Consider the following 17,191-nt stretch of genomic DNA (forward strand, 5'->3'; position numbering starts at 1 on the left):
TAGCCTATTGGTCTAGTAATTAGTGCCTCTGACTGCAATACCGGAGACCGTGGGTTCGATTCTCACGCAGGACAAATGAACGTTTGTCTAGATGACATCTCGGTATTGCCAGCAGTCTTTTTTATTTGTTATTAACCTTTCGATCTTTTAATATAAGGGAAAATCACAACATTTTCCTATTCGCATATGACATGTCAGTCGTGTTTAAAACTGAACTTCGACTGCAAAATTTCGACAAAGTGAACACTGCTCTTTCGAAGATAGTCCAGTGGTTTAATTTTGATAATTTACTTCTAAATTGTTAAAATTAAATCACTTTACAAATTCTCGTGATAATTCCATTATTGGTGCAAGAGATTCTACTGGATTACTCATGCCTACCTGTAAGTCATCAATTAAAGTATTTACCTAATCTATCCGAGAGTTACCACTACGTAGAATGAAAAGGATACAAAAAACAGAACACACGATCTACAGCATCAGATATTTTTTTTAATTGTAGTACATGTTTTAGAAACCCTTGTACTGGTTATTTCTCTCTTTTATCGTGTTTAAACTAGGCATAGATAGTATTTAAATTACTGCATGAAGTGTTATGTTATTATAATTTACTGCATTTTGCATACCAGAATGTTGAAATTACATATATTAAATTTATAAAATTTTATTGTACCCACATTTCTCGCAAATAAACGTTTCTTTTTTCTTTCTAACAGTAGCAAGCAAAACAACTTATCACCTACATAATCACTAATTTTTAAAAACCTTTTTTTATCAGCATCGGTTTTCTGGCTAAGCGGACGAAGTCGTGGGCAACAGTTAGTCAAGTATTTCACGAGTTTTAAAATGTTAAAGCCAAAATTGTTTACATTTAGGTATGTATGTTAGCAAGTAGGTAATTGGAATATAGTGGTTCAGTACGTTACGAGTTTACGAGTAAGTTATGTAAAATAAATGTATAAACTATCCCAATATTATTCGTGCCAGATAACCATACCATAATAACTACTAATAAGGTAGGTGCCTACCTACCAAATCAAAATGAACACTAGCTCAAATCTGTTGAATTAAAAATTTAACAATGATAATAAGGTCAAAGACCACGTCGGGAGGCTAGATATGAGCAGGCGCGCCGCGTGGCGAGCGCTTGTCACTGGGAGCTTCGCGCCACGCTTGCTTGCCTGCGGTATGGATGAACAACACAAGTGACGCGATTTACTGTCTTGTAAGTGCGGATCGTGTTGTATTGACCATATTAATTTACAAAACATTAGCTAAATACCCATTACTTATCTATTTATGTTCATGAAACAGGACGTAATATTAACTAACACGCCGTCGTGTTTATTATTACAGCATGTAGTTTATAATGTTATTTATGTTTATTATGCGATCCATAATGACTGTACAGCATTAAATTATCAAGTTCCGTATAGTATACGTCACTTCCCGTCGTCAACGACAGTTTCCTGTAGCTTTGTCTCTTTCACCCACTCAGGCGCAGCTGTCATACGATAATGTCAATGTCAGTCAGTCACTTGTGACGTTAGCTTGCTCACGTATTGTTGGTAACATTGAAAGGCGTAAAGCCGGTGCCGAGTGGAAAGTACATTAATGTAAATAGTGCGAGCGCGATGTCTGGCTGGGTGGTGTGGTGGGCCGCGCTGTGCTGCGCGGGCGGCGGGCTGGCGGGCGGCGGGCTGGGCGCGCAGGCGGGCGCCTGGCTGGGCGCGCCCGCCGCCTTCGACGTGGAGAGCGAGGTGCTGCTCAACGACGTCAGTCGCAGCCACGCCGACGTCAGCTACCGCATCCGCTCCGCGATGTCCGTCGAGCCTATTTGGGCACAGCCGCCCGAACAATTCCTGCTCAAATTTACGGTCAGTACAGTTCGCTGACGTTACTCTTGCCGGACCCTCTCATCTACTCATGCTATGTGAGGAAAGCAGCTTAATGTTACTCTGTTTGATTTCAGTTACAATCTCCTAAACTGTATTTGAAAGGCAAACATGTCAATGCAGATTTTATGCCATATGAGTCGGTTTGGGATTCATATACCCATTCGGTGTTCTATGGACATTGGAGTAAGGGTCTGATAACTGACGCCTATGTGGACCCAAGTGAGCTCCCGGATGTCATCAATTATAAGAAGGCTTTACTGAGCCTCTTCCAGGTATTGCAAGATATTTGTATTAATTAGTACCAACTATATAAGTTCACTTTGTATCATTTGTTTGGCCCTCACAATCTGGTAGTGTGTACATATTGTAAGTATGGAATTTTAAATTATATTAGTGAAAATCCCTTAATTATTATTATTTATTTCTAGTTTCAAGCATTGGAGGGCAGATATAATGAGACCGATGTGTCCGGTCCCTGTAACATTCTCTATGAGACCATATCGAAAGAGGTGTTCCGAAAGATCAAGGTGAGTGAACAACTACTGCAGCATAGTTTTATCATAAAATCAATCACATAATGTGGATTATAAAAAAAAATATTTTGTATTTTGGACAATGTACTTAAGTGGACTGTACAGATAGCCAAGCGATATAAGTCACCATGCCGTACACACATTAGACAAGCCCAGTGATCCACAAATACTAGTTGTTTTGGGTTTTCTATTTGTAATTCCTAGACGGAAATGATAGAAGAGGTATATATGCAGACGGAGTGCGCGAGTGACGGCGGCGGCGTGGTGCGGGGCGCGCGGCGAGTGGCGCGCTACACGCTGAGCGAGGCCGGGGGCGCGGGCGGGGGCGCGCTGCGTGAGCTGCACGCCGAGGAGCTGCTGGTGCTGGGCCACGCGTCGCTCGGCCTGAAGGCGCGCAGCTGGCACCGCCTGCGCGCGCGCGTCCCCGCCGCGCCCCCGCGCCCCCGCGCGCCACGCTGGACGCCGCGCTGCGGGAGCTGGGCGCGGCGCAGCCCACGCCGCTGGAGCTGGCCGCGACCCCGGCCGAGCAGGTGATAACCCCGCGATAGCCGCACTTATCTACTACATTTATTATACTTATTAACATTAACATCTGTACATTATAATAATATGAGGACTGTATATCCAATTAGATTTTACCACGTATGTTATTAATTTATTATGTACATGCTTAAAATCTTTAATGTATAAAAGTTGTTGGGCGCAAATCCAACAAAGAAATAGAGAAGATTCGTATGTTAATAATATGGTATTTTGGTTGTTAACATGGAAATGGCTAATGGTATGAGCAAACGCGGCTTGGTTGGTGACCAATCATTAACTGATTTTATAATAACTTAAATACACGGTGATTTTTTAGTCGTCTTACAAAAGCAGCCAAAAGGTGAGTTTATAAAATCGTGAGAATCTTTAGACAAAATGTCAATAGGATTATTACACCAATTTTTGAAAAGTGTTTAAAATCAATCTTTGTGCCGTAATGTACTACCAAATATTTAAATAGCGATAAATGTGAAGACCACTTTCATGTAGATAAGAACTATAAATAGTAAAGTAATAATGTCTCTAGTGCACTTACAAGTTAAGTTTTTGAACATAAGTGATTTGATAATATTATTTCATGTTTTAGCTGGAAAATTATATAGAAAGCTAGCTGTTGCTCGCGACTTCTTCCGCGTGCTTAGAAGATATAAGTTTGGAATTTTTGAACGGAAGTCCTCGAAGATGAATAATTTTCCCCGACTTAGCCACATTTTCCATTGTATCTTCGCTCCTATTAGTTGCAGCGTGATGTTATATAGCCTAAAACCTTCCTTGATGAATGGTCTATCGAACACAAAAAATGTTTTCAATAGGGTTGTTTGACCCTCGGTATCGGAGGATTAAGCTGGGGGTTGACTTAATTAAAGCACCTGGTAGTGGTTACCAAAACACTTTAATCCGAATATCAAACTTAAACTGATACCAAAATAAATAAAAGTCCTCGACCCTCTGATAGTATTCACGGAAAATTTTAATACCGCCATTCAGAAAAGCGGTCTAAAAGCACAGTGATATCTTTTAGAAAATGGTGGAACAAACTGAACCTCAGTTTTGCTTTTCTGACATATTTGCGGTTAAACAAGGGTTGTTTCCCTATTTAAATAACTTTTAAATAATTTGGAAATCACCCTCTCTATCATTTTTCGTCTTAAATCGCTTAAGTTGGCCAGAAAACGCTCTATCACGTGACTGTGACGTCTTTTCCTTTACATGTTAACGCACATCTAACGAAAATACTAAACAATTGATTTTTTAATTTTAATTATGTTTTTTATAACACACATGCAAAAAACATATTTTTAAACATTTAAGTAGCACGACTTAGTTTCCTTTTGCGAGCACACAAAAAAATGCTATAAATGTTTTGAGTTATGTGCGTTAAAACGAAACGGTGCGAAGAAGTGTCAACCGTAAAGTTTGTGAAGATACCTGTCACAGTCAAATAATTGTCCATGTTAACTGTAAACCGACGTCATCGCTACTCGTTGTTTTAAATGACGTGACGTAGTAGACGATAAATTTAAATTTCATAAATGATTAAAAAATTATGTGGAAATTTGTAAATAATATAATACAGCTTATCGTGTTTCTAATTTTGTGAACTTTCGGCGCATTTATCTATTTTTTATTGAGTGAACACTAGGAAACAACCCTATTTGAACCAAAAGTTCCTGAGATTAGCGCGTTCAAACAAACTAACTGTCACCTTTATATAATTAGCATAGATTACACACGGTTTAAGTTAATGGGTTCTGTCAAACACTACACGAAACTGCGTACCATAACAAAAACAGAATGTTTGGTTATAAAAAGTAAACTCCGTGTATCACGTTACGTTAACACGTTAGTTATATATTGATTTTGTTCTTATTATTAGACAAAAATCTAAACAGTTAATACTTATATAGCTGTTTTAAATTTTCCAACCAGAAATCGGGATTGGACGCAAAGAAGTTGGGCACTATTAAGTATTAACGAATAAATTTTTGGCAGATTTGTACTATCTGCTTTTACAAAACCGCCTTCCATGATGAAGTTATAATAATTATACAAAAAAGTTTAAACATCGTCCACTAACAAGCAAATAAGTGAGAAAATTTTAAAAAAGTATCTCAGAACACAAATGAAAAGAAACTCGTTTACTATCGGAGTGACGTCACATCGGATTCCAAAATGCCGTTTGCTGTTTTTGACATATTAAGAACAGATTAAAAATGACGATTCTTAAAATTAAATTATTAAGTTTTTACATTTTTACATTTGATTTCTGATACATTGATTTTGATTTATAATTATTATTATAAATTTTATAAGTGATACGTAATTATTTTAAACTACCCATATGAAGACAGGCAAAACATAGCATTCTGTTCCAATTCGTAACATCTGTATTCTGATTTCTTAACATAGCATAACAAACCTGAATTACAATAGAATCAAATCATTTGTAATTCGTCAAACATAGGAAGAAAAAATGCAGATATCAGATACCCACATTAATATTTTAATACTTGACCTGCTGGGAGGTTCAAATTAAAACACACTGTACAATGATCTAAGCTAGTTTGGTGTCTGTATTACAAACATATAGGTAAACTCATATGTAACCAAACCATAGCGCAACCTAAAGCGATGCAACGCCATCTATCGCGCTATGGTTAAAAACATTGTTACAAAGAAAAAATAATTACAATAAAGTTAGATTTTACTTTAAAAAGTAATAGTTTTTAATTTAATAAAACGTGAGTAACTGCAGGAAGAGGATTTGGAGACCGCGCTGTTGGAAGAGGAGGCTAACGGAGCGCTGCGGAGCGAGGGATCCGGCGAGGGGGGGCGCGCCACACACGCGCTCGCCGCCGCGCGCCTGCTGCCGCTGCTCAGGGCCGCGCCCGCCGCGCGACTGCTGCAGCTGCTGCGCGACCCGCGACTGCAGGACCAGCTGTGCGTACACACCGCCCCTCCCCCCGCCCTCGCCCGCGGCAAGCGTAACGAGTGTTCTGTGCAGGCCCGGACTGTGCCGGCTGCTGGGACTGACGGCAACGCGCGCCGCGCACGCCGCCGCCGCGGACTTCCTGCAGCTGGCGAGCCGCGACCCTCTGCGCGAACTCGCTCACGTGTACCTGGCCGCCTTCGCCATGGCCTCCGCGCCCGATGTGAGTAGAGCGCCGAATGTCCTGTGCCCCCGCCTACGCCCCCGCCCGTACTAACGTCCGCCCGTGCAGGAGGCCAGCGTGCTGGAGCTGCTGCGGCTGGGCGAGGAGGGCCGCGCCGCCGACGTGGCGGAGAGCGCGCTGCTGGCCGCCGCCGCCGCCGCCGCGCGCGCGCCCGCCGCCGCGCCCCCGCTGCGGGACGCGCTGCTGCGCGCCCTGCCGCGCTGCAAGGACGAGGCCTGTCGCGCGCTGCGCCTGCGCGCGCTCGCCAACCTGCGCCCGGCGGACGCGGCCGACCTGCTGCTGCAGCACGCCGAGCGCGCGGCCGGGCCCGCCGCCGCCGCCGCGCTGGACGCGCTGGGCGCCGCGCCCGCCGCCGCGCTGGGCCACGCGCGCCTGGAGCGCCTGGCCGCGCTGGCGCTGCGGGAGCGCGCGCCGCTGGAGCTGCGCGCGCAGGCGCTGGACCTGCTGGTGCGGCGCCGCGCCCCGCTGCCCGCGCCGCTGGCGGGGCTGGCGCACGCGCTACACACGCGCGGCCCGCACGAGCTGCGCCGCCTGCTGTGGCAGCGCATGGCGGCGCTGGCGCCCGCGCACGCCGAGCTGCGCCGCCTGCCCGCGCTGCTGGAGCCCGAGCTGCGCGGCTGGGACGCGCAGGCGCACGCGGGTGAGTGCCGGCCGGGCCCGCGCGGGGGCGGCCGGGGCGGGGACTGACGCCGGGCTGTTGCAGGCACGTCGGCGGTGCTGGCGCGGGACACGGGCTGGGCGCTGGGCGGCTGGCGCAGCGAGCTGCAGTCCGTGCAGGTGGCAAAGGACGGCCTGCTGCGCCGCGGCTCTGTGTTGCTGAAGGCTGCGGATCCCGCTAATCGCACTTACGATGTCTTGGCTGTGAGCGTCTTATTTGTTTTATCTTAGTCTTAGTTGTGGTTCATAAATATCGCTCTTAACGAAAGAGACCACCTTTGCGGCACAGTATAATTTGTCTTTCTTGATTTTGATCAATAAAGAATATTCTATCTATACTTTTGTAAATGGTCGAGTGATGATATCGAGCTTAATTGCGGACAGGTGGAGGTGTGGACCCGTGGACTGCAGGCTTTCGGCGGCGGGGAGCAAGTCGAGGGCGAGCCCGAGGAGGAGCCTGCCGCCGGGCTGGCGCTGGCCGTGGGCGGCGTGCGCCTGCGGGAGCTGCCCCTGTTCAGCGGGCAGGCCGAGCTGCTGGGCCACGTGTGGGCGGGCACGGCCAGCGCGCCCACGCCCGCCCTGCGCGCGCTGCTGCCGCTGCTGCAGGAGAGCTGCGACGTGCCGCTGCTGGGCGGCGCGCGCCTGCGCGGGCGGCTGGGCGGCGCGCTGGCGCTGGCGCTGGACGCGGCGGCGCAGGCCTCGCTGTGGCGGCGCAGCGCGCGCGCCTCGCTGCGGCTGCGCGCCGGGCTGGGCGTGCGCGCGGCGGCCGCGGTGGCGCCCGCGTGGGGCCGCCTGCGGGCGCGCGCGCGGCTGCGCCTGGAGCCGCGCCTGCGCGTGGCCGCGGACCTGGACTTCTACTCGGGCGTGGCGCTGTGCGTGCGCGCCCGCGTGGAGCGCGCGCTGCTGCGGCGCCGCGTGACGCTGCACTCGCGGCTCGGCGGCCGCGCGCTGGCCGTCACGCGCCGCCGCGCCGAGGCCACGCGCCGCGAGGGCCGCACGCTGTCGCTGGGCCGCGCCAACGACGTCACGTGCCGCACGCTGCTGGAGGCCGACGACCCCGACGACCTCGACGACCTCGACGACCTCGACGACCTCGACGACCCCGACGCGCCCGACGACGCCCAGTAGACCACACGCTACGCTATGGATGAGCTGCTGCTGGAAAGACTGCATTTAACTAAAGATCTGATACTAAATAACAAAATAATAATTCTTAAGTAAATGTTACGCTTCTGAAACCAATTTATTATTTTTACAATTTTAATAAATGATAATTATTATTATCTGTTGTGTAATTACTTTATTAGTGTCACATTGGTGAAGCATATCGTGGTCACTAAGTATAACCCGTCGCATTTCTGCAAGTCAACACTTTTAGAATAGATTCTGCAGTTTTATTAATTAATTAATTATTCGCTGTTGCCCGCGACATCGTCCACGTAATTAAGGAAGGAATTTTAAAAATCGAATTTGTTTTTTAACGTCCACGCAAATCCTGCCCGTAATTTACTATATAATATACTAGCTTACCCAGCAAACGTTATTCTGCCTAATAAGTTATTTCTAGTTGTATGTATTTTTTAAGCCGTTTCGGTAATTTCCAGTATGTTGTGTAGTCCTGTCCTTGAGCATGTCGTCTATCCATCCTGCCCCAACGCCATGTGCTATCACACTTAATAGAGCCACTGCTTTGCTGGTGAAGTTAGTTTTGTCAAAAGTCTGTGGTCTATGCAAAAGTAATTATTACTTTCAGGAGCCAACTAATTTCACTAAAATTGGAACGAATCACGGTAAGATGACAAGACACCTACTTAACCTCAAAGTCTTTAATATTTAAATATCTTAATCCGTGACTTCGTTCATCAGTGAACCTCAAACGTTTAGGTCTTCCTACGTTTGTATAAACTCACTTTCTTGTTTGTCGTTCCGGTGGATTTGTGTAACTCTATTTTGGTGACTCAAAAATAGAGTTACAGAGTTCAGAGTTCGGTTTCCCAATAAACTAGCAGGCTGAAATTTTCAGGATAGCTTCAAACCCGAAAACAATGCAAATTACTTACAACTAATTAAACGGCTGGACCGATTTTGATACAACTTAAATGGAGTGACATTTAAAACCGTGGGTATTTAGATATTTTTAATCTATTATTTATATACATCAGCAGACGCAACAAAATTATATCAAATATTGTTTGGGAGTTCGCCGCAGCTGCAGCATTAGGGTTCTACAAACAAAGTAAAATAAATAACAACGCTTTAGAATCAATAATTTTATTTACAATTGTTTAAATTTAATGTAGAGTTTATATATATTTTAAAGTTCAGTAAACTTAACTTTAGATTACTAATTTAATTTTAAGCTATACAACGAGGCGCTACATTGGCGCGATTAATTTGATACACGGTTAGGGTTAGTAGCCATTATCATACCAGCCATGATAGGTTTCAATAGTTCGCAAATTGGAAGTTTTTTTTTTCAAACCAAGTTAATAATAAAATGTAACTGAAATTGTGATCACTCCGTACCAAAGTTAATAGGGATGATGACAATTTTTTTTGCAGTGTCCATCTTGTAATTTTTTGTATAATAATGGATAAGTATTTTTTAATTAGTCCCGCAAACATAAATTGACCAAATTACAGTGTATGAAACTTACGCGTGACGTCACGATTGAGTATAAATTTTACCATATCGTTACGTCACAAGCCCCCTCCTAAACTTTAAAGCAATTAACCTTTGGCAATTCTAGTTTTTCTGAAAAAGGAAAAAATAGGTGTCTCATATTTTTCAATTATCTAACTGAGGGACTAATGAGATTTTTTCTTTTTATACCCAGTCATCATCCCTATTCATGGAATTACAGTTTACTCGCGGCATCATGTGACTTCGCGCGCTGGAAACTAGGTAAAGCGCCTTGTAGGTCCTAAGGTCTCAGCTTCGGTCCTTGGACACTAAATATTAACATTTATTAAAATATAAATTCATTGATTAAATGTTAATGTAGAACTGTGTAATGTGTGTTAAATTAATGTTACCATTGTGATGCCACGCTGTAAACTAACGCGTATTGTATAAGATTATGTAACCTCATCCAGGATGACCGCGGGAGTTGCATTCGATATTAGAATGTTAGCATTAAGCGCTCTTCGTCCTCTCCTCTAAAAAACTAATTTTGCCGTGCCCGACAGGGTCCATAATTGTTGCTCTTAATTTTACCCACCAGCCTTTTACACATAATGGAATGCAATAAAGTTATTGATTGATTGATTCTTGAACTTCATCAGTTGTAACTTATTGGAAGTAAACAATTTCAGGTCATCTTTGTATAGCAAGTGGGATAATACATGGCTACCTCACCGCAACGAATAACCCGGCCTTGAATGCACATTTTTATTTGTGATGTAATGATTTCATACAACTCCAGTCCAGCACATTCATGAGCCATGTATGTGGAACCGAATCACAGGCCTTCTCATAATCTATCCAACATGACAACTCACCCTGTTCGGCGCGACGAACTTGTTGGCAAATGGTCATATCAATAAGGAGTGTAGTATAGTAGTACCACGAGCCCCAATCCTACGTCCTTCCGAGTGGCAGACATGATAGGAGACCGATCGGTATGATTATCTATCTGTCTCTCAGAACGGTTGTAATATTTGTAGATGGTAGGCAAACAGGTAATGGGTTGATAATTTGTGGGTTCCATGAATTGGATGCATCATGCATGCAACCATGAGAACTTGGTAGTGATTTCAGTTATATGCAGCTCATCCGGGCCTGGAGCCTTCCACTTGGCTACTTGACAGATGTTACAATAAAATATGAAACAAGTGTGATGCGTTTGATCGAACGTCATGTGACGTCATATTTTACGTAGGTAGGTAAAGATTGCTGAGAATTATTTTAATTAGGTAACTATTTCGGTTTGTGCTTGTGAATGGTTTTGCATCGGAACCAGGCTGTATAAAATAGTGCGAATCTGCCAAAAAAAATATTTCTTTGTGGCGTGAATTTCTTTGTGTGTTGTGGGTACATGTATAATAATTTCTCAGGATATTTAATCGACATGCTTCTATAAGTTGTCGTTTTCAGGAGTGTTCAAGTGCAGAAGTTAAGTTTTTAACCTGTTTATTACAATAATGTTGAGCTCCATCGATGTTGTTTAAGGTTTGATGTAACAGCCTGGAATGTCACGTGACAAATTGTTTTTGCGAGATCATTCAAATTATTGTAGAAAATATGTGTTATTCTATTTAAGTAATAATACTTTTTGTGTGAGATATAAAATAAACATCTGCATGTATGTATTACAATGCTTTTTTAAAAACTGTGTGGTAACCTGGTCGGCGCCCACCTCCGACCAGGTGGCTCCCAAGATCTGTTCACTTGTTTTTGGTCTCGGTCCACTCGAACATTAGTCTGTTGAATGAGTGACTCGACTCGATCCTGCACTGCTAAGCTGGCGTAGCTTGCTTAGATCGTGCAGCTGTACTGTCACGAAAGTAATACGACATGCTGCAACAGCCGCACAGTACAGGAGCGAGTGAGTGGCTTTGAAGTCTTCGCCGTTTCCAGAATAATTGGATAGCAGCGAATCTAGGACACCCCTTGTTTTTGTTGTGCATGGGCAAGTGATGTAGTCGCGGCCTGTGGTCGGTATGTGATCCTTATTTAATCACTGTACTGGATACTTACAGTTATAGCGACGTCGTCAACTGTGCCGTCAGCAGGGTTGGTAGGCGGGGCACTAACAAGGGACTTCCGCTATTGACGGGGTACCGACAGGGCTAATCTGCACTTCAGAGCGCAATCGATCAACCTGTGATGACGTTGGATGAGCCGCACTTAATTTGATTAACTCTGTTTCCAGCTCTTGAGTTGGACGTCGATACGTCGAAGTCCGGTTCAAGAGCTGGAAACCGTTGACAGAAGAGAGTCAGCACTGTCGCATGGACATATTCATAGTACACACATTCATAGACAGCATTCGTAGATCCATAGTAGGCGCGGAAGACGTTCTCATTTATCTTCTGAGTCCATCTCATGCGCTGCACTGCACCACTGGGAGCGGGAATCCTGTTCGAGGCCGGCGTGTCCCCAGACGACGTACAAGTGTTGGCGAGTAGTACTCGTCGCTGGACTTCGGTCCGGCGGCAGTTGCGAGGCGGAGTAGTAGGAGAGATAGTGTTACACTCTGATGCCGGCTAATGTGTGTCTTCGTCCGTCATAGCATTCATGACGAGGTCGTGGTAAGGCCGCACGTCTGTGAAAACTAGAATGCCTTGCTCCTCCAGTATATACGCGAAGCTACCGATTCCGAACACTGTCTGATTTGATACTAATATAGCACTGGACGACAGTCCTTTTAGGTCATGATTATTCCTTATACAGATAAATTTACCCCAGAATTTAGGGATGTAGGAATCACAGTTCACTATGACATTATCTGCATTGACGAAATCATAATGTTGATGGTATCTGTCTCCGTCTATATTCAATTGACAATATCGCAGGGGATATTCCAGTTTCTCTCCAGGTTTAGCGATAGTCATAGTGAAAATAATGTCTCTTTTGCCCACAGTAATCTCATGTTCTTTTAGATTGGAAAACCCGAATTTCGAATTAAAATCCGGCTTTACTCTGAGTACCATCAGATCGTGAAGTGCTGTGCTTTTGTCAGGTCCTCGGCCATGCCAACTCCTACTCGGGATAGCTTCTTCTGGTGAAAACGTGACTCGCCGGCCCGACCAAAGCTCATGTAAATGATAATACACAAGTCCCCCGACCGGATCACTTGCATGTACTACACGACCGATGTTAACGTAAATATACATGTCCTTTATCTGGGCGACACTTTTTGAGAGTTTTGCAAATGGGTTATACGATGTTAGTACCCGATTTTTATCTAGGATAACTCCGATAGCAATCGGCCGACATCCGTATTTTGCTTCATCATCTGTTATCAAGATATTTACGACTCTATCCCAAAAAAACGTTTGTAATTTTTGACCATAACCCACGGGTTCCCTGTGTAACCAGGTCACTTGTTTTCCACTCACTCCCGTCAATGTAACTGGTTTCAGATTACTCGATGCAGTAGATATAAACGTGAGAATAAGGACTAACAGCAACGCAGCTTTCACTGGAAGAGACAACACTGTGAAAGTCATCAAACCGTTTCAAATATTTACATATAAAAAAATATCCGCCGTGACAACAAAGATTGTGTATTCGTAAGATGTGAAGTTAATAGATGATTGTTTGTATGTTGGGTGTAAGACTACGCGCATTCCACGTACCTGGTCTCCCGAAGCTGGGGAGATGCATTCCTTGGATTATAGATTACGAGGAGCACTCGATTTGCTGTCGCCGGCCGCTCCTGTTCCAATCACAAGCTTGTTAGTATCAAAGTTTACAACGTATGTTTCTGAAGTTTTCGGTATTTGCTAATAGCATGTTGATGCTCTGTCAAACTGGTAATAAGTTTGCTACGACCTGTGGCAAAATCACCTGAATTCATGATTAATTACAATAATTACCCACCAACGAATTCATGACCGTAACAAACGTTGCTAAACGTTGTAACCCGATTTTATTTTTAGTATTTGTTGTTATAACCGTAACACAAATACTTACATCATCTGTGAATATTTCAACCGTGTAGCGATCAAGGTTCTTGAGATACAGCCACATACACAGACAGACACATACACAGACAGCGAAATCATAATAATAGGGTTCCGTTTTTACCTTTTGGGTTCGGAATAAAAATTGTTATTTTGAGGCATCGGCGGCCCATAGCGTGTTAGATGTCAGTACAAACTTAATAACTATGTTAGTGGTAACACTCAGACACACAAGAGAAGTCGAGGATGATTTATCAAGCCCCAATCTATCAATATCGTAGGACCTTCTAGCCGTTCCGCAAACACCAGCAGCTACAGATCACCATGCTTACTTACGATTTGGCGATTTTCAAATTCGAATATTTGGAATCTAAGTAATTCGTTAACTATTTATAAATCATTTCTTTTCATTTATAAAAAATGAATCCCTCATTAAGGAAATTAATCCTTGTGTCGCGGGGGTTTTCACAAACATTCAAGTCACTTGCGCAAAAACACCCATACTTGGGAGAAGCATTCGTGGCTCACACAAATGCTTGTCCTATTTGGGAATTCGCCGCCTAAACCCGCGACACTTCGCGCTCTGTGGGTGGGGCATGGTGACTCAACCACTCGGCTATCCGTGCATTTAGGAGTGTCTCAAAATGTTAGATAAATGTCAGTTTTCATAACCTTGAATATCAATAGTTTTCACAATAAGAACATACAAGCCGACAACCGACTTGAAATAAAAACTTCTTCAGAGCATCATTTAATACAATATGTTATGTGACTAACTAACAGCTATTTGAGGTAAAATTAAAAAAATAATCAACCAATAGATTAATTGAGAACCGTCTGAATTCCTATTAAAAGATAGGTAAAATACAAAAATATTCTATTTATCAATCCATGTCCTCTTTTTTGGAGTCGTTTGAAAAGTCAGTTGGCTCTGAGCGCTTAGGGGTACAAGGCCGCCATCACAGACGGCAGTAATATAATAGAAACACTTACCTCGCTTAAGCACTTCACAATAACGTCAATAAACCTTCCTCAGTTGGAACAGTCGAGTGTGCCCTGGATACAAAACTAACTGCTAGTGTAACTTGTCAAATATAATCTGTCCCTGGTCCCGAGAGGTGTGGCTTCAGGAGATCCTAGCTGGGGCGTTGTGGCGTGCGCGCCGGCGACGTCTTATATAGTCTGGATGTACGCAGACCTAGTTTCTAACGGTTGTTGATAACAAACAGGAAGTTCCGGAGTAAATAGAATTGTCTTTGATATTTGTTTGTTTGTGTTTAGTAGTTATGTGAGTTTGTAGATGAACGCACTTCACTTGTCTATGAAGAAATGTTGTTTCTAAAATATCATATGGTCACCGGGCAGGCCGCGGAGATTCCTGTGGAGAGAGAAATAGAAGAACCCGTCATGTTGTTCAGGTGGTCAGTGGGCCTGACTGCTGGAAATGATGAAAACCACAAATAGGTGATCACTCAGCTAAGCTGTACTATGGCGTTAGATAACAAAATCCAGGAAAATTAAATATCATTATTTTTTATGTAAATTTCTAGCAACCCCCCCCGGCTTAGATAATTTCTTTAATGTTCTTTGCTTTGATAAGGTTTCGAACAGTCGCTGCATCGGCATCGTAATAAAAATAACTTCTAAATAAGCGCTGTTGAGAAATAACGTCACGTCCCTATAGAGTATTAGAACGAATTAGAAGTATTAAATAATTATACATAATTTATAAAGCGTCAAAAAAGACATCTTCATCCCTACCAAAGTCGGGAAACGTGCCCAGAAGGCTGGCTGCATTACGAGTAAATAAGATGGCTCAACGGAAAAATGAGACGCGTCACAGAAAATAAACGCCGATGCAGAAGTTTCACTTCAAAACGAATTACAGTGAGTCGATATTAAAAGGTATGGTGTCTCTGTCTACGACTTTTTTGTACATTTTTTTATGGTGTATATGGTGTACAATATTGTAGAACATTATTTTGATGTAGGTAGGGATAAGCCAGTGTTTGCAATGAAAGCGTAAAAATAGTCCATACACTAAAATCCTTCAAAATGTACTAAGTTATGCGTCTATAGTTACCTTAGTTACCGGACTGCATGAAAAATTTCATCTATTAAAAAAAAACTGCGTCAAAATGCATGCTTTGATTACTTTTAAAGATTGAAGCATTCAAAGGGATATAGGGTCAAAAAAAGCGACTTTTTTATACTATGTAGTGATAAAACACCACACACGCAAACTTGGTTACATAACCAAGTTTCAGCATATTTAACTAAAGGATTAAACAGTTGGTAGTTTAATAAACAATTGGTTCTGGCAAAACTGAATAGTCGAGAGGAACAACAAAACAAACTAAATATTGTAATGACATGAAGTAAGTGTTCAGAAGTGCATCAGGTCTTCACGTCAAACACGCCCCGACAAGCATTCGTGGATCACACAATCACAGAACACATTTATGCACACAATCGCTTTTCGTTTACGAACCCGTGACACATCGAGTACAGTCTTTCTGGCGTGTATGCAACTTTTTTTGCTGCAATCATTAATTGTATTAAAGGAACACCCTTGGCTACCATACAACTTCTACAACAAGGAGAATAAGCATTTTGTTAGTGGCTCCAATACAAAGTTTGTAAGTTTCATGGAGAAACACGTTATGAATAATTAATCGAATTTTAGATGCTTAGAAAACGACTCTCGCACTAAGAAGGTTGCGTCGCGGGGGGTTTCTCCAATCGTGCAAGTATTAATAATTGTATGCTTGACTAGCCGTAGTTTTCGTTCGCGTAGCTATGATATTACAGGATATAACATACGCAGGCTGCCGCGCAACAACAATCATTATTTTGCTGCGAAGTTATGTTACAATTTTAACTAAAAACCCACGTTTTTAAATTTTACTCCATTCAAATTTCATCACTGTCGGTCCAGCCTTTGTTTAGTTGCATTGCACAAATTGCATTGTCATCGGGTCTGAAGCTACCTTGAAAATTTCAGCCCGCTAGGTATCGGGAAGTGCCACAAAATTGAGTTGCAAAATGACCGAAGCCGACCGGAATGGCAAACAAACAAGAGAAGTGAGTGTATAAAAACGTAGGAATTATCTAAATATCTCCTCAGATACTCCCTGGAATGATGTAAATAGCATCATTGTTTAAAATTGAGTACTTATAACATAAATGCTTTTTATTTTATTTACTTACTAGCTGATCCAGCAAACGTTTTGCCTAGTAAATTATTTATAGTTGTAAGATTTTACGTTTTTTATGTTTTACGTTTTTTTTACAATATGGTGTGAACCCTTATCATTATATTATCGATTTATTTTGATTAGGGTATTACTAGTTTCTGTCACTGAATAACGATGTGTTCTTATTACTTTAGATTAATATTGACAGGTAAGACAAGCAGTTAATATAACAATAACAATAAGTTAAATCGCTTCTGCAAATCAATGTTCCTGGCTGTTTAAACAGTTGCCTTTGCGAGACAATTATTATTACAATAATGTGGGTAGATAGATGTTCGTAGCCAGAACGACACTTATTATATTCTTATTTTCTTAGCGCACCGTTATTTTTGATAAAAACATCAGTTGATGTCACATTAATCTTAGCTTCATTTTTGAGTTTGAAGCGAAGTCTCACAGCTCAGGTGTGGGAGAGAACCAGGACGGTCACAATTTCCGTAGAAACTGTAGTAAATCTTGTTATTTATGGACAATCTCAGAATCAAGACCAAAACTTTGTT

The 17,191-nt window shown here is 42.9% G+C and overlaps 2 protein-coding genes across 2 annotated transcripts; one reads left to right on the forward strand and one right to left on the reverse strand.

Moving 5' to 3' along the window:
* The first annotated feature begins 524 nt into the window (after positions 1-524).
* Positions 525-8,087, forward strand: LOC113506598. The gene is made up of 8 exons (XM_026889435.1): positions 525-1,877; positions 1,973-2,170; positions 2,327-2,425; positions 2,666-2,961; positions 5,730-6,126; positions 6,196-6,787; positions 6,851-7,008; positions 7,189-8,087. The coding sequence occupies exons 1-8, from the start codon at positions 1,635-1,637 to the stop codon at positions 7,930-7,932; spliced, it is 2,727 nt and encodes a 908-aa protein (XP_026745236.1). The 5' UTR covers positions 525-1,634; the 3' UTR covers positions 7,933-8,087.
* A 1,512-nt stretch (positions 8,088-9,599) lies between these two features.
* LOC113506600 lies at positions 9,600-15,182 on the reverse strand. The gene is made up of 3 exons (XM_026889437.1): positions 14,428-15,182; positions 13,108-13,187; positions 9,600-12,950 (listed from the first exon to the last, which is right to left on the reverse strand). Exons 2-3 carry the CDS (start codon positions 13,133-13,135, stop codon positions 12,013-12,015), a joined length of 966 nt encoding a protein of 321 aa, XP_026745238.1. The 5' UTR covers positions 13,136-13,187; positions 14,428-15,182; the 3' UTR covers positions 9,600-12,012.
* Between the last annotated feature and the right edge of the window lie 2,009 nt (positions 15,183-17,191).

Source organism: Trichoplusia ni (assembly GCF_003590095.1).
Source record: "Trichoplusia ni isolate ovarian cell line Hi5 chromosome 20 unlocalized genomic scaffold, tn1 tig00002185_group19, whole genome shotgun sequence".
NCBI classification, from domain to species: Eukaryota; Metazoa; Arthropoda; class Insecta; order Lepidoptera; family Noctuidae; genus Trichoplusia; species Trichoplusia ni.